Here is a 17,500-nt window from a genome sequence, read left to right on the forward strand (position 1 = left end):
GTGAAGACAGCACGTGGCATCTGAGTGAGCGCGTCTGAGGGCGTCAGAGGCAGGGCTGGCCCCTGTGCCCTCTGAGCCTTGCAGGCTGCCTTTTCAGCACATGGGGCAAAGCCAGGGGGAGAGAAGTTAAGGAATATGTCTGACTTTTTGCTTCTTTCTTTTAAAAAAGAAATTAATTCAATTAATTCATCCTGTCACTTTCCTTAATTCTTTTGACATCTGCTCAAATTAAGGGTGAGGATATCTAGTCGTGAAAAGGTGAAGGAAAGCTTTGCTGTGTCTTTTTTTTTTTAGAATTTTCTTTTCTACAGCACGTTCTTATTGGTTATCTATTTTATATATATTAGTGTATATATTGTCAATCCCAATCTCCCAATTCATCCCACCAGCGAGCTTTGCTGTATCTTTTCTTATCAGATGAGGAAAGGGAAATGTTTGTGAAACTCACCAGGGGTGTGCTTCTGGCGTTGAGCTCCGGGGGTGGGGGGTGCTGCGCTGCAGAGGCCGTGGGTGGGTGTGGACAGAGCCCTCTGACCATGAAGTCCTCTGGAAGAGTCAGAGAGTGAGCTGGGATGACCCAGCTCAGAGGAAGGTTGGTCCCAAGTTTGCATCCCGGCAGCACCGGGGCATCTGCCTGCTCCCCACTGACGCCGCCATGAGAAGCCCTCTAGTGGGGACCGGCGGTACTGCGGGCCTCTCTGACATCAGCACCAACATTGTCCCTCTGGACCCCCAGCTCAGTGTGGAGCCCGCCCCAGTAGGAGGGTAGTGAAGTGGGGGGTCAGAGGGGCGTTCGGGGGCTTCCTTGGGGGTCCCGAGCACAGTGATGGGAACACGCTGGCCTGTCCACGTGCCCGGGCTGGACAGCAGGCAGAGGGGACACACCGCGTCCTTTGCAGAGAGCAGGCAGGGCCTTCCTGAGGATGCTAAGCTGCCTCGTCGGGACGGATGCTGGTTCTGTCAGCTTAGCCTCTTGGAGAGTTGCAGTTGAGCAGAACAAGCAGAGTGGTGCTGCCTGGAGGCCGCCTCCACTCCTAGGGCTGCAGCGGGAGGTGGAGCCACTTTTCCTGGCCCATGTTTTCTGCTGTCACTCCCCCAGCCCACACTGTGCCGTCTGTAGGGTCCTGTGTACTCTCTGCTCACACTGGGGTTTTGATCATTCTCTACCTTTTTTTTTTGTAATTGCAGAATCATAAAATATTTTAATTTCAAGGTTAGCAATTTTCTCTTGCATACTTAATTTATAATTAGCTGGTTTATAAACCTGTTCTGTGAATATAATTTTACTGTTGCCAAATGTTCTTCATGAATAATTAAGGGCAAATCCCTATTTATCAAATTATTAATATACCTAATAGCCTTGTTTTCATAAACAATGCATTGGAGTTGGATTTAAAGAAAATCCTTCTCTGAGGGATCTGGTGTTTGGTTTCCACCACAGTGAGGACCCTCTCGGGGTGTCTGCACAGAGGGACACTTGTGCTGTGTTGATGTCACAGCCCCCGGCCTTCTTTCCTCCACAAAAGCCCAGGTATCAGTAGCTGGACAAACACAATGGCCATTCACCAGTGGGACTGGCCTCCTCGGCCTTGTGAACAATGTTGTTATTTGTTCCTAGCAGTTCAGGAGCATTTTTTGGAGGAAATGTAACAGATGAAACCATCCTTTCAGCCTTTTAAGATCTCTTTTGCCATAATCCTACCCCCATTAGCAGGGTACCGCTTTTCAAAGCGAGGAGAGCAACTTTTGCGTGCGAGTTTGGACATAAAGAGCCGTAGTCCCGGCCCTCCTGTGAGGTGACCTGGATCCTGTAGGGTTCAGGTCCAGAAGACAGAGGCAGAGCGCAGAACGTGCTTCACCTGGGAAGGAAATGAAAACTCAGGCGGGGAGTTGGGGCGGTGAGGGTAACGCTCACCGGGCTCACGCGGCCCCGCCTACCTCAGCTCTCTTCAGTTTCATCCAGGACAACAGAGCTGTTTTTTCCCCTTGGACCGGCATCCAGATCACCTGCTCACCAGTGGAAGGTTCCCAGCTGACGCCTAGCAATAGTTTGAACAACTGAAACAATAAGCAAGCCCACCATGCTAGTTCAGAACTATGCACTTAACATCAGACTCGTGGGCTGTATCAGTCCAGGGTCTCCGGCCTCCCTGCCGGGCGTTTTAGGGGCCGAGCATCTCTCGGGAGCGTGGGAGCCGGCAGCCCCGGCCAGGCGAGGGGTGGGGGTGGGGTGGGGGAGGCTTTTTTGTGTTCGCTGATTACCATCCGCTGGGTTTCCAGTCCACAGCCTGGAAGGAGACGAGGGCCGCGCTTCTCTGTTCTTGGGGCTGCCGTGTGTGAGCCCCTTGCCATGTGTGTGCGACGCCGTGTGTGTGATTCATTCCAGAGCAGTTTTAGTCCTCATAAAATATTCATTTTGCTTGTGCAGGGCCCTGTAATTGCCGTCTCTCACCCTGAATTATTTATGCCTTGCACAGGCTGACAAGGCTTTGCCATGCGGCCCTAGATGAATCAGAAACACGGGTCTTTGCTGCCAACAGCATCATAGTTTCACAAAACATGGCACCGGCGTCACTCCGGGCCGCCTCATCTCTAAATCCAGCTTTTCTTGATTTGACATTTTCTTTGCTCTTCCATTGTCTTAGGCAGGCAGAGAGGTTGCCTCTTAACTCGAAGCAGCAACCTTTCTCGCTCGCATGATAGCCGCTGTGCTCGAGACGGCTGATGTATCTTTATTGCCCTTACTTTTCTCTTGCTCGGTAACAAGACAGTGCTTGGGCCCACTTTAAAGCCATATATTATACATTAGCGATAAAGTGATGCAAATAGTCCTGAATACTCTTCAAACAGATAGTGGAGATCAGCCCGGGTCTGACTGCTTGTCACAAAAACAGAAAATAAAAGGTGACTGGGAACTTGGGCCGAGCCGCCCGCTCCCGGCTGTGGGCTGCACGCAGGCCCGGCCTGAGGGTCCCAGGTGGGGCGGGCGAAGCGATGCGGGCTCCCCACTCTCAGCATCGTACGTGCGTCTCTTCAGCATCCAGCCTCTTCCCCAGCCCGGGCTCGCCCCGACATCTCCGCCTTGCAGCCGGGCGCCCGCCAACGGGTATTTCCTTGTGTTTCTGCGGTGCAGCCTGAGAGCGCCTTTCTGGCCAGGGGGGGACACGGGTGTGCGCGATCCCTGCACACCAGGACGCGGGCACTTAGAACGCACCACGTCCAAATATTTAGGGAAACCACGTATCACGAACGCGGCGCTGGCAGGATGGAGTGAAACTCCTCCACGAACGTTTCCAAACTGGAGCAAAGACACCCAGTCGGCTCTGAGTGTCAGGAGCTCCTGTTTCCAAGCCGAGACAATGACAACCTGCAGCAATTCCAGTGCAAAATTCCCACGTGACGAAGGGCTCCAGGAAAGAGAACCTGTGCAATAATATTCGCACACAGGGCTGTACGGAGGCGTGGGGAGCTGGGCAGGCGGGACCGTGATCTGAACACCTTGGTTCTTCCCCGAGCCACAGAAAGGGCGTAATTTACGGCTCCTGGCTCATCAACAAAGGGAGGGGAAGAGGGAAGGCTCGGTGCTGTTTCAAGTAATGGATGACCCGGACACACATTTCTCTTGTATTTGTTGACACGCAGGAGTAATGAAGGTAAAGCTTTGCACACATGTGCCCCTCATTAAGCTGCATTACCTGCATTAAAACTAATAATTGCCACTGAGAGCTGGGCTCCCATTAATCATTTATAATGTTTTAATAAGTTTTTAATCAGGACCTAAAAGGCTAGAGAGGCCGGCGTAGGCAGGTTCGACACTGGTGTCCTGTGTGCACGCACAGGCCTGATTTAAAATGTGATTTTTTTTTTTATTAATAATTCAGCCCACGAAGATGATGGTTCTTAATTAAGCAAGCTGGCATGGACGAGGAAAACGTGTGTCTGAATAGGAAAACACGAACAAGGTCTCTCCCACTTGGAGACTGGGGGCGGGAAATAAACCCCAAACAAAAAAACCTCGTGTTTGTTTTGAGGATGCTCTCCGCTGCCGACAGAAATCAGAGTGGCAAGAAGGGCGATCCCCTTATCTTCAGCTCCCTCCGAACGCACGCCCGTTCGGTGGGAGAGGTTTGAAACCCTAAGTTCGGATAAGCATAGGCACTTAATCTCTGCACACGAAGTCTCTGTAAAAGTCTCCCCTGGAGCTGGCAACAAGTCAGGGGGTGCATCTGATGTGAGACAAGTGATGCTGGCATTTTTCTTAAATAAGGAGCTTCGTGATCAGAGCTGGCAAATAGAGAGCAGTGTCCAGAGGGAGTGAGGAAGCTGTTTTAATGAGCCCGCAGCGAAAGACAAAATACAGACTGATTGACAGGGCGAATGATCTGCTGGGGAAATAATGTCAATGCCGCATCGCCCATTAGAAATAGAGAAATAGGTAAAGGGGGAGAAAAGAAAGATAGGCACTTGAAACAAGAACCCTGGTGTAAATATAGCGCACTTCACATTTCTTTTGTGTTGTGCGGTTGACTTCTTTTAAACAGATAACCTTATCAAAACTATCATGAGCTATCAGGAACAGTTACAGAAAATACTAACTAGAATCCTGACAGCAAGCCAGGGAGGGCAACGGAAAAGCGCAGAGCTTGGGCACGCATTCGCTTCGAGAACGTCTACCTGGGTTTTACTTATCTGAACACATTAAAGCCACCCAGAAAAGTTTAATGCGAGTCGTACCCGTTTCTCCAGAAGGAGGGCTCGGCAGGATCTGTCATGGGCGTGGAGATGGAACTGGCCGGCAAAGCTATTAAATCCCATCAGATCTCCTTGGCATCATTTTAATGAGAATCATTGCACAAGTACAAGATCACGGTATCTGCAAGTGCCTCTTGACAGCCGCTGCTGAAATTGTGATGAAACGAAAAACCATTATAGCAGAAATTTAGCGATAAGGCTCTTCGGAGGGACGGTGGGGCCTGGCGTGGCTGTGGACCTCGAAGGGTTAATTTTCTAAACCTAATAATGTTCGATAGTGAGGTATTTGTCAGGAGATAAAGAAGTGATAGAATCTGGGAAGTGGGTCCCTTGGCGATTGTAGTACAAATATTGTTAATGCGGTGTGGTTACTACAGCGAGGGAAAGTAAAATAGCCCCGGTCCACTAGAGACAGCCTCTGCTACAGTAGAGCAGGAACCTCCAGACAAAGGCCAGTAATTGTTGAACCGCGAGTCAAGCCGTGGATATCTTCAAATCCCCCTCCATCTGCATTTACATGCAGGATATCATGCGTGCCGGGGGACGGCGCCCACGGGGACCAGGGACCCGCAGTGGGGAGCCGGGCAGCCCCAGCCCTCTTGCCCGGGAGGGAGGCCCCTCACAAAGGCCATCTGGGCCCAGCTGTAAAATTCAGCCCCGTCCCCCCCCCGGCCCCTTCCTGATGACGTCATGCAGGCACTACAAGTATATGCGACCCATAACTTGAAATGCACAAGGATTTAATAAGTCTGGTGTTAAAGCAATTTGTCATGGCGTATTTGAAGAATAAATCAGACTAATGGAGCAGATTTTCCCTCCCGCATGGCATTACAGGACGTGAGCCCAGTCATAGCTAATGGCAGGAGTGGGAGAAAAAGAGAGGCCTGACATTAAGACCCTCGCAGTTTGGAAATCCGATACGTATTGACCTGTGTACTATCTCAGTGCACAGATCTGATGTCAGCAGAGTGTACTCGTGTATAGGAACTGCTCATTACAGGTTTTCTGAAGGAAGCACATTGTCTCTGAGCCCCAGAAGCCGATCGGCTAGGATTGCTCAGTAATCAATACCGCAGCGACTGATGGCCCGGCGCACACCACAGCTGCGGCCACTGCTCTCAGGGACTTCCCAGTAATTAGCCGGGACTGGGAGGCAAGCACTCCACCACCGGTCACTTCCTTATCAGTCAGGGAAAAGTCTCTTAAAGGCTCTATCTTTTAATTTGACTCTTTCGCTATTTCCCTTCAAGAGGGCAGTAGCGGCCCCAGCGACCGACACCCCGAGAGGGGCCGCTGCCCTGTGGGCCTTCTCGTCCCTTTGGACGGGGACCTCCTCGCTGTGGTGGCGAATGGAAGCGAGGTGGGCGGCACACGAAGTTACCCGCTTTCAAAAGGGGAACGGCTCAGCGGTGTTCAGCCCGGTCGCAGGGCTGTGCAGCCACCACCGTCTCCTTCCGAACATTTCTGTCACCCCCCAAAAGGAGACCCCGTGCCCATCAGGCACTTCCCCAGCCCCGCAGCCCCTGGCGGCCACCAGAGGGTGGCGACTTTCCCAGCTGCGTCTTCTGGCCGCTTCTCTCTACTCACTCTTCCTTGTCAAGGTTATTAGTACGAAAAGAGCCTCCTGGACTTGCGTCCTGGATGCGGTCACTAAAGACGTGGGGGCTCGATCAGGAATGGGGTCCCTGCCCTCCCGGAACCCCGGAAGCTGTCAGCGCCGTGATTTACACACAAATGCTCTGGGAGTTTTGATGGGTGACGTGGAGGCCTATCCAGTGGCATTAGTTTGCTGCTTGTTAAGAGCTCAGCCTTAAGGTGGAAAATCGGGACCTCCAGCCCTGCCCCAGATACCAGTACTTTTCGACCCTGGACTCAGGTTTCCCACGTCACTTGTGATCGAGGGCCAGGAGAGGAGGCCGTGGCCGCTCGGACTGAGGCTGGGCTCACATGCGGGAGGGGCTGCTGGAAGCCGGAGCTCTGTCCTGGGTGTGCCCGTCACCCGTGCTCAGGGGGCCCACCTGGGTATCCCGGCTTGCAGCCTCATGGCCCTGAAGCTTGCGGTCACTCCTGTTTCCAAGCACCCGCAAGACCAGGCCCCGAGACAGTCTAAAACTCGACGGTTAAAAGAGTTTTTTTAAATCTCTGCATATAGTGTTTCCTGAGATGCTGCGTGCGAATAGGTAGTTGCAGACATGTGATAGCCACATGCAAAGGACAGCCGTTGTGACAGCTCCAAGTTTCCTTTTTCTCCTCAGTCACCAGGTGCGCACGCCAAGCCCACTGCATTTCTAAGGAGACAATCCATTTCTCCTTTGACCAGAGGGAAAGAAATCATTATGACATGATTAGTGGCTTCGGCTAGGTGAGGAACGGCAGTGGCAGGGAAGGCGGCGAGGATGAGTGGTATTAATTACCTAACGCTTGCTGGCAAGATAATTTTATCAGTGATTTGGCCATTGGTAAGTTGCAGCTTTGGGTAAGAGTGGGCAAGTTCTTAGCTACTGGAAACAGGAGGGAAGGGGCCGGTGTCAGAGGAGATGCATCTCATCAGCTTTTCTCTGACAAACCAAATTCATTCCTTATGTAATTGATAACGGCCTTGGCCAATTACTTCACACATTACAATACACAGAGGCCCCCTTTACAGGTTTTGCAGGGCTGTAATTAGCGATGCTAATACCCCCTTTATTGGCCCTAATATTGCTCAGCACCTTTTGCCATCCTGGAACCCACTAGAGCCCCATGGCCTGTCAGGACCGCTGATTATTGAGAAGGATAGCTTTAATCAAACATAATTGCAGTTAATTTTTCTCTCCTGCTCTCTGTTGCCAGCGTCTAATGCCACGGACTCCTTGATATTCCATTAAATTACAATTAAACAGCCTCCTTTGTTTCTGATTGTCCTGAACAACACCACAAAGTTCTGTAGCCGCTTACAGGAGAGTGTTTGGTCCTAATTGCCTGCTGGCCCACAAAGGGCCAATTTACACAATACCCATGTAGAATTTAAACAGTTCATAATGTAATGGGTATTACACAGGAGCCTAACACTACAATTAAAATGATTTTCATCAGATAGAGAAGCCCTGGTTAATCAGCTTCATAAAAGTAAATATAAATGAACTAATTCATAGCTTAAACACACAGAAGGGGAGCAGACTTTGAAATCTGTTACTGAGGTGAGGGCTCGCCCCTTATTGCGTGATAAGCCCCCGGAGTGGGCTCCAGCTAACACGGTCAGTCCTGCTGTTCGAGCCCCGCTGAAGGTGCCCGTGTCCTGCTGCTGAGCACTTTGGGGGGCACTGGCATTATTGGGGAGGATGCTGGCACAAATGCCACCGAGACCAAACTGAACTTTCTGCTGAGCATAACTGTCCCTGCAGAAGGGAGGGCGGCCTTGGGGTCTCCAGCTCAGGCTCAAGCTCTCAGTGTCTGGACCCAGCAGCTCTCCCATCCCTGCCTCCCAGATAGAGGGCCCCTGGGCCCGTCTTCACAGGATGCCCCAGAGTCGGGAGAGGCAGCCTGTTGTTACCAGCTCTCCTAAGAGCGAAGGAGATCACCCACGTGGCTTCTCTGCTGATCCCCGCGCGCCCTAAAAGAGGAAACCTGACTTCCAGAGTAATGAGATCACACCTTCCCCCTTCTAATCGCTGCTGAGAACTTTCCAGGATTTTGTGCGCCATTTCCGAGCAGAACGTTACTGGGGAGTTCCGACTGATGTGTAGCCGTTTGCCCTGAGCTGCTACTTCCCCTCCTGCCTGGGAGAAACAAGTAAATAAAGCCCATATTTCAAGCTTGATTTACTCTGGTACCTACTGTGAAAGATGATGACTCTTTAGGGAAATAAAGACAGGGTCAGGGAATTAGTGTACATAATGGTCATTTTGATGATGGGCCAACAGATGCAGCCGGGAGCACACTGTACACAATTAAGCGTAATGTACTAATGACAGGTTAGAGTTTTTATCGCCTCTTTGCCATCGAGCAGCAAATCCATGGTTAGCAGTAATAAAGAGTTTATTGGTGTTGAAGCCAAAGATTTTCTGACATAGGAAAGATTTTTCCTTTCATAACAAGAGTATTAAATCCTCTGTGTACCAGACTCTAGAAGTGAGATATGTAAAGTGCCTGTCAGATAGTTCTTAGAAAAAAAGCCAATTAAAGGGTAATTGAGTAAAGGATGAGAACCACCGTTTGACTTCCCGCGTCCGCGTTCCTTCCTCACCCTACCCGCACGCCCCAAGGCCCGCGAGCCCTCGCTAGCAGAGGCACACGCTCGCCCCGGACGTGACGGTGCGCGGGGTCGGGAGCCACGCGCTGGCTGGACCGTGCCGCCCGCCTCGAGGAGGCCTGATTGGATCCTCGAGGAACCGAAATGAGGGTGAACGCTAAGCGCAAGGCTCCTCTCCCTCCATAGGGGCCCAACCTGCGTCCGTTCCCGCGCACGTTGGGCCTTATTTCGTTTGTGTAATTGGGGCCCGAGTGCCCGGGAGGGATCCTGCTCTGTAGGGCCGTACGCTCCAGACCTGCAGGTCTTTCTAAGTCCTCGCGCTGCTTTTTGAGAAACTTTGAAAAGAGTCCTACCGTTGCCTACGCACCCAAAACGTGTAAGTGTGTGTGTGCGTGCACACACACCCAGCTGCTCCGGAGTTGACCCCGAGATGCTCGGGGTGGTGAGGGGGCCCAGCGCCCAACTCTGCCCATTTCTGCAGCTGGCGGTAGTGAAGGCCCACGGGGGCCGGGCCGCTCACGCCTACAGTGACCATGCCCGGCGAGGGCTGTTCAGGCTCAGTGCCCGCTCTGCTCTCCGGGAGGTGAAAGGGTGAGAGCTGGCTAAAAAGACATCACGGAATTGAAAGAAACCTCCTCTGGCGGGGGCAGAAATCAGAGCGCACGAAGGCTCCCCCCGTCGGCTCCGTGCAGATGAGCGGCTCCGGCCGGCGCCTGCCTGGAGATTAGCTGGGTGGTAACGTGAGGCGTAATTGCGCCATGTGGCTGCCCCCAAAGTGAGAACCTAATTGCCTGACAGGACGATAACTTCGTGCCGCCCTCACCTTGTTAGGCCCTCACGCGGTTGGGCGCAGGGTGGCCGCAGGTGCACTTCATTTCCCTCGCTGCGGAGTGCGTGGGGCTTAATTGCACCGTGGTTGTTAGAAATTGGTGGGTGGACGGCCGGGCAGCCTCCTGTATGCTGACGGCAGATGGTGTTCAGAGGCGCGGCGAGCTAAGTGTATAGGTGAGGCGAGTTAATAAAAGATGTAAATTCTGGCCTAAAATAGTGAGGCCGTGCGGGCTGTAAGGAAATTTAATTCAGTGGCCACTATTCTTTTTCCCATCCGTCGGCTTTTCCTCTGCCCCGGTGGAAAGTCGTCCAGGGTATGTTGGGAATGCAGCTGGAGACGTGCATCTCGGTCTCCCAAATCTTTGTATTTTCTGATATGATAGTCAGCCGCAAGGAACCTTGACTGTCCGCTTGAAGTCAGGGAAGTCGCGTGAAACTTCATAAAAAATGAGTCATCAACCAGTAGGACAGAGGATACTTGGAAAGAAGATAGAGGAGACGTTTGTCGATAGCCTCGTGGACAGGGTGTCAGCCCAGAGGCCCCAGGACGCGGGCGGCCTTCTCCAGACGAGCCGAGCTGGTGCAGGGCCGAGACCCCCTGTTCTCCCGCGGCTGGCGGTGCAGCCAGGCCTCCCTGGGTCCACGCGTTCCTGTTGTGAGCCAGAGCTTCCATGTTTGTCACAGAGCACGCGGGAATGGGGAGGACAAGGTGATGATGTTTCTGTCACAGCATCTCAACGCTCTGTCAGGACCCCTGAAACGTCATGCTTCAGAACAAGGCCAGGCCTTGGCGGGAAGCAGAAACAGCTCTGCAACTAGCCTCCCCTCCAACCAGGGCAGCGCCTGGTCCCCTCCCCCTAAGCGACGGTTTCCTTGCCTCATGGTGGGGGGGGGGTGGGGGGGGCCTTGATCGGTCCCTTAAACCACACGTAGGTCCCTTAAAACCAACGACTTCATAGAAGTTGTTGCTGCCCTTGAAACAGCACCCCAGATCTTCTCTTAAGAGTCATACCTATTGTAACTTGAAAAGCCCACCTTTAAAATTGTGTTTACCTAGGCAGTGATGGTCCCTGGGCTTGAGTTGCCAGGTAGAATTCAGCACGTCCAGTTAAATTTGAATTTCGGAGAAACAATTTGTTTTTTTAGGATAGGTATGTTTTGGGACAGGCCTAGCCTAAAAAATTATTCGTTGTTTATCTGAAATTCAAATTTAACCAGGCATCCTGTGTTTTTATTTGCTGAAGCTGGCAGCCCTCTCTGGGGTGGACAGGTCCCCAGTGATTAATGGTCGTGCAAAGATCCAGGTGAGAAATGGCCAATTTAAGTCACGGTTGTTATGATAAAGCTTGGAAACCCCCAGTGTCCAGGCAAATGTAAGTCACCGCTTCCTTGTGTGGAGATCTTCCACAGTGGCCAGTGGACCCAGAGGTGCCTGCCTGGCCTCTCCGAGTTCTCTCTCTCTCCCTATCGCCCCCTACGGGGCAGCCAGCAGGTGGTATGGGGGTCGGCTCCCCATGCAAGAGTGTCTTTCAAAAAAAGTCTGTCTTTTGTCTGATAACCCTAACGAATGTCCATTTTTTGTATTTTTATAGATTCTTTCTAAAGTTTTTCCTCAAGTGCAATCAGAACTGTTTGAAGAATGCAGGCAACCCTCGGGACATGCGAAGATTCCAGGTACACGATTCTGGACCGCGGTCCGGACTTAACACTGTGAAAGTTGAATTCCCCGAAGTTGCAATTGTTCGGAAACCAACCTTTAGTTCTCAGGGGCTTTGGGTGCAAATGAGCCAGGATGGGCTCATTTAAGAACATTTAAATCGAATGCTCTAGAAATGGTCTGGCACCCCAGTCCGCCAGAGTCGTGGAGCCCAGTCGTGGCCCGTGACCAAGTGAAGCTGGCTCTGGAAACGTGACCTGCGCTTTTGCTCTGATGACAGGGTGTGCCTCTGCCTCCTGGGGCAGTGCACACCGCCCTGGCCCTCTGTGTTGGGCGGCGGGGTACCCCGAAATCAGAGTGATCGGGGCTGTGGGTTAAGGTGGAGTCTGTCTTACATTCAATCATGGTGAGTCCGGTGGGTGTGTTTCAAAATGACTGTTTCAGGATTTTTGCAAGTAGAGTCCTCATAAGGTTAGCATCTCACTTCGTCTGTTTCCTCAGTTGCACCTTGCTCTTCATGCTTGTTCACTTGGTTAGACTTTGGAGCCCACGCTGAAGCTCTTCCTTAGGGATGGATTGATCTGTGGTAGGGGAGGACCGCTAGGTAATATATGGGGTGTACTCAGGACTGAGGGGGCTGCACCTGTTCCACGCAGGCCTCTACCAATTCCAGAATGTCTCCCCAGCTCAGCTTCCCTCCCCTGAGGCTGGGCTGTTCTCGCCTCCTTAATTCCACACCTCGGAGCTAGACCGCGTTCCTGAACCCAGGCTAGCGTTAGTCCTCTGGTTAGTTATCCTCAGATCAGAGGATTTCCTCTTGAGGAGAGGCGTGGAGAGCCAGTTGGGCTCAGGGATGAATTCTGAGGCAGTCATGGTCTTCTTGCCTTTGTTTGTGAACGACTAGGAGGTGACTTCGGGGTGAAGGGTGCTCAGCAAACATGATGGATTGTTTTGCTGATTTTAATTGTAAAAATATCTGGGCTGGGATCCAAAACCAGGTGGCTCCTGGTCCGTACCCACCAGAGAAGAATTTGGGAGCTCACTGCTAGGCTGGATGTTACCAAATACTTCTTCTGTGGGATTTAGGCTAGTTTACCATCAAATCACTCGAGGCTTTTTCTTAGAAATGTACGTTATGCTTCAGTCTTCAGGCGAAATGTGACATCTGTCTTGACATCCAACCAACCAGTCAGAGCGGTGGAGCCGGTGGACCCGCCGACAGCCATGCCCTGACCCTGGGGGCGGCGTCTCTTGCAGACAGTGGGGCGGGCTTCCGCTCCTCTTGTGCGAGGCTTCACGTTGGTCCATCGAGCAGAGTGGAGGTCACACACTGGCTCGCCAGTGGCTGAGGCAGCGTCAGTCGCAGGTGGAGCCCGCAGTTACTAGAAGGACTTCCTCCCTCTCTTTAGCTAATCTCTCTGCCTCTCAGGAGGTTTAACTGGACTTAACACTAGATCAGGGCTTACACGACGTTTCCAGCGGGCACCACGATCTCAGCACCTTTCTGTAGGTGCACCGCAGGGCTGGCCCGGCCGAGAAACAAACACAGCTTGTCTGCTTTCTCTGCTCAGCTATGCTTTTCCCTTGGTGACTGACCTATATAGAGACGACGGAGCAAAGACAGTGTCCCTTTTTTTTTTCTTTCTTTTTTTTTTTTTTGCGGTACGCGGGCCCCTCACTGCTGTGGCCTCTCCCGTTGCGGAGCACAGGCTCCGGACGCGCAGGCCCAGCGGCCATGGCTCACGGGCCCAGCCGCTCCGCGGCATGCGGGATCCTCCTGGACCGGGGCACGAACCCATGTCCCCTGCATCGGCAGGCGGACTCTCAACCACGGCGCCACCAGGGAAGCCCGACAGTGTCCCTTTTTATTTTTATTTTTACCCTTTCTTTAACTTTTCACGATCTAGGAACGTAAAGAGAATCAAGTCTGCAGCTCGGGGTTAGTCCTGTGTCTTTGCACCCCATTCAGGGGAAGTGTCGGTAGAGGTCCCCCTGCACCCAAGGCGGGGCCTGGTGGACAGGCTGCCAGGAGGGTGCCTTTGTGACCCCGGCAGCCCTGCGTCCCCTGCGTAGAGGCTGCCAGGCGAGTAGTGGCCCCAGAGTGGGGTCAGAGCCACCCCTGCTAGGGCAACGGAGATAGTTGAGAGAGATGATGCTGAGCCGTCTGAGCCTGGACCCGGGGATGCTGTGGTGGCTCTGACATTACTTTGAGGCCCAGAGGGGCCTGATGCTGTGGAGACTTTAACGATCTTGGCAGTGCCCACAGCCAGAGAGAGTCGTCTGGGAAGGTGTCCCCTTCCTTTGCGGGGCTGTGGGTGCAGTGGGTACTGGTCCTGCTTCACAGGCTTCTTGTGGGGCCTGAGATTTTTATAAAAATTCAGTTACTCCCAGATGTATTAACATATAAGTGTGCAGCTTTGCTTTTTAAAAAATCGTATTTATTTACAATCACTTTTACGTATCATTTTTTTCTTAACTAGTAGACTTCCTTTTTGAGAGCAGTTTTATTTAGGTTTACAGAAAAATTTCACAGGAAGTGAAGAATTCCCATGAGCCCCTGGCCTCCCCTCCCCCCGACTCTCCTCTGTTATTAGCACCTTGCATCGGTCTGGCTCGTCATTAACGGAGGTCCACTGTAGCTGTGGCTTTGAACTCACCATACGTGGCATGCCTTGACGTGTGCCCACCCTCCTGCCCAGCTTTTCTCCGTGGGGTCGTGGTTCTCTAGGTGGTACCAGCCCTCTCCACTGCCCAAACGTGGCAAAGAACCGGGCTCTCTCCACCCCAAATCCAGGCTCCGGCCCCCAGGTCCTGATGTAAGGCCCACACTGAACCTGCGCTCACATCTGTGCTACCCCAGCTATTCTGGAAATAATGCAGTATGCAGACCCGCCTCTGTCCAAGGAAACGCTCAAGGCCGGTGTAATTTCCTAGTTCCTGGGTCCGTGAGGTGGGGGGTGCCAATTCTGGGGTGCTTGTTCCAAGCTCCCCTGGGAGGACGTCTGGGGTCCTCAAGGCCGTCCCTGCCAGTGTGACTTCCTTTTTTACTTCTGCGAAGCACTGAGCATGTGGGGGAGCCCGGCCCCCATCTCTTCCCCGGCCACCCCCACCCCGAACCTGGACCTCAGGGCCGCGCCTTTCCCTCCCACAGGATCACACTCCCTTGGTAGAGCAGGTGCTAGCCATCCTCGCCATCCTTCACCATGAACTTGAGAAAGGGCACTTTCCCTGCACTGAAACCATTTTATTCCTATTCAGCTCGGCCTTTTCAGATGCAAAAACGTTCATTACCAGATGTTGGACGTAATTGTGACATTGACCCAGGGATCATCTGATGCTAGGATGTGGGTAGCAGAAGGAGCTTCTGATTTATGAAGCCTTTTTTTTGGGAGGGGGGCAACTCTGAATCCTCACAACTCTTCCAGGAAGGACAGTCTCCAGTGAACTCATTTTAATTAGATAAACTATCTCATCAATATGTGAACAGATCAATCAAAATAGCTTTAAAGTGAGTGGCTGGAGGGGTGTCTCTGAAGCTAATGGTGAGAAGAATATTTCTGTGGATTGAATTCACTTGTTAGCATAACAGGAGATTAAACTGTAATTAGCGCAGCGGGTCTGGGAGAGAAGCAGTCAGTCGTGAGTCACAGCAAAACTGCCCACACACCCCATCAGCCAAAAACGCTGTGCGCGCACGTGGCCTCGAGGGGGATCCGGGAGCAGGAGTGGGTGCCCGGCTCGAGACCTTGGGGGCTGGCTTGCCGGGCACCCCTGAAGGGGCCTGACACCTGGCAGGGCCCCGCCTCCACCTCCGACTCCGGTTTCACCTGCGCTTGTCTCTGCAGGTTGTCGTGTCGACCACGGTCAACGTGGACGGCCACGTGCTGGCCGTGTCTGACAACATGTTTGTGCACAACAACTCCAAACACGGGCGGCGGGCCCGCCGCCTGGACCCGTCAGAAGGTACGGCCCCTTCTTATCTGGAAAATGGTAGGCACATGCTACATGCCTTCTTTTTAATTTGCGATGCTTCCTTTTCTCTGTGCCATCCTTTCTGTTGATTCACGCCCAGTTGCTCCCGCCAGGCCCCCTCGCGGGTCAGACCCCCATCCCTGGGACAGAGCCCCCCGTCCCTGGGACAGAGCCCCCCGCCCCGGCGTCCCTCTCCCCTCCCTCACTGGCGGTCTCGGCTTTCCCGCCCACCTCACCTGCCATGGCCCTCACTTTATTGGTTTGTCTGTGTCTAAGCTTTCTTTTGCTGAGCGCTTTTCCTGCAGTTTTAACGTATTTGGTTTTATTTTGGCTTGTCTAGCCCCCATCCGGCTCATCCCCAGACGCTTTGGGCACCTTTTGGTGGGCGCTCACATCCTGGTCCCGTGAGCCTGAGCTCATGGGCTTCAAGGACCTCCTGGCCCTCCATGGAGAGCGGACGTGTGTGTGTGTGTGTGTGTGTGTGTGTGTGTGTGCGCGCGTGCGCGTGCACGCGCGTGGGTATTCACACGTGGGGGATGGGTGGAGGGGGTGAGGAAAAAACGGCATAAAATGTTGCTAACCAAATGCTTTCAAGTGGTGGACTGCTTGTTAAAAGAGAAGAATTTCGATAAGGGTGACAGGCAGGCAGGCGTGTAAGTCAAACTTCAGCAACACACAGACCCTGGGCCTTCGCAAGTCGCCCTGTCAGCAGCTCCGTGCGGACGTGCGGGTCCCGCCACGTGTCACCTCCCCTCCAACATGAGGTCCTTTCCTCTCTAAGACATTTCGCGAAAACCATGAGATTCTGACCAATACGAATTGTTGGGAAAGTAATGTGAGGTTTTTTTGTTTTTAAGTGAATTGCAAACAAAACAGCATGGTTAAATTCTTTAGCGCAAAAGAACCCATAAAACTAAGCAGTTAGAAGACACATCCTCTAGACTGAGGTCTTGGATTTAGGGGCCGCCCGTGAGGCAGACAGACATGTACACAGGAAAATGAATGAAGCCCGTGCAGGTCATCAGAATGAAATATGATTCAGACGTAAAAACTGGAAGACAAGTTGTGAATCTGCTGCGGTCCACAAAGTAAACGAATTTGTTTTTCTACATTAATGACTAAGGTGTAAGAGAACAAAAATATAATAACTAAAGGTCGCCCTGGGTGCCAGGGTCATTAGAATCTGTGACGTACTGTTTATCTCCTTCCAATGCACTGAAGGTAGGTGTGTGTTTTGCTTAGTAACCATCACTAATGAGGTTCACAATTAAGAAGGCTGGATCCCCGTCCTCGGCGCCCCGCTTCCCCAGAGAGCCAGCGCTGGCAACGTGATAGGTTCACGAGGCCCCCGCAGCCCTCTGGTGTTAGGTTGTAGCGTGGGTCCAACATCAGCCTCCTCTAATGAGCTATTATGATCTGAGCAAAGTACAAGTATTTATTTTTGTAAGTAGCATGAAAAAGCATTTGACTGTAAGCAGAAAATATAGCGTTTAGAAAAATAAAGGCCACTCGTGGGTGCCTTGGAGATAAAACCCAACTAATCAAAAGCTATTTGCAGACGCAGTCTCGCTCGAGATTATTTTAGGTTTGTTTTTCAATTTTTTTAATCAACGTTTAAACCAAGTTACTTTCTTGCAAGAGATTGAAATATCTTATCCAGTCCCCCCAAATGACTCATAATTAAAAGATGCAAATAGGTGACTGAGAGATAGCACATATAGGTCTTTGAGAAGGAGGCATTAGTCATCAGTGGGAAGGTTTTTGTTTGTTGCTCTGTAATTAATGCCCAGTTCTCAAGAGCCCTACAGAATATGACGGGGTGCTCTCTGGGATGAAGAGAGATGCTTCCTCCACTTACCGAGAGGGCTGACGCTTAGGAAGTTCATTTTAGGGGCTGGATGTATCACCCCCAAAGCCCCTTTTCTTCCTTCTGCCTGGTTAGTTCACGTCTTAGGGGTGGATGCTGGCTTTGCTCCGGTCCCACATTCTTTAAGGAGAAAGTGCCCCTGTAAACCGTCGATCTGGGCTTCTGTGCAGCCTCTCCTGGCTAACACCTC

At 52.1% G+C, this 17,500-nt stretch overlaps 1 protein-coding gene across 10 annotated transcripts in view; it reads left to right on the top strand.

Annotated features, from left to right (window-relative positions):
* Positions 1-17,500, top strand: part of EBF3 (EBF transcription factor 3) — a 123,832-nt gene that overhangs the window by 74,803 nt on the left and 31,529 nt on the right. For all 10 annotated transcript variants that reach the window (XM_079900148.1, XM_079900151.1, XM_079900155.1 and 7 more), the window contains 2 exons: positions 11,407-11,488; positions 15,317-15,434. In XM_079900148.1, coding sequence (XP_079756274.1) covers positions 11,407-11,488; positions 15,317-15,434 — 200 coding nt within the window. The remainder of the gene's footprint in view (positions 1-11,406; positions 11,489-15,316; positions 15,435-17,500) is intronic.

The sequence above is a fragment of the Stenella coeruleoalba genome (genome assembly GCF_951394435.1).
Source record: "Stenella coeruleoalba genome assembly, chromosome: 16".
NCBI lineage: Eukaryota > Metazoa > Chordata > Mammalia > Artiodactyla > Delphinidae > Stenella > Stenella coeruleoalba.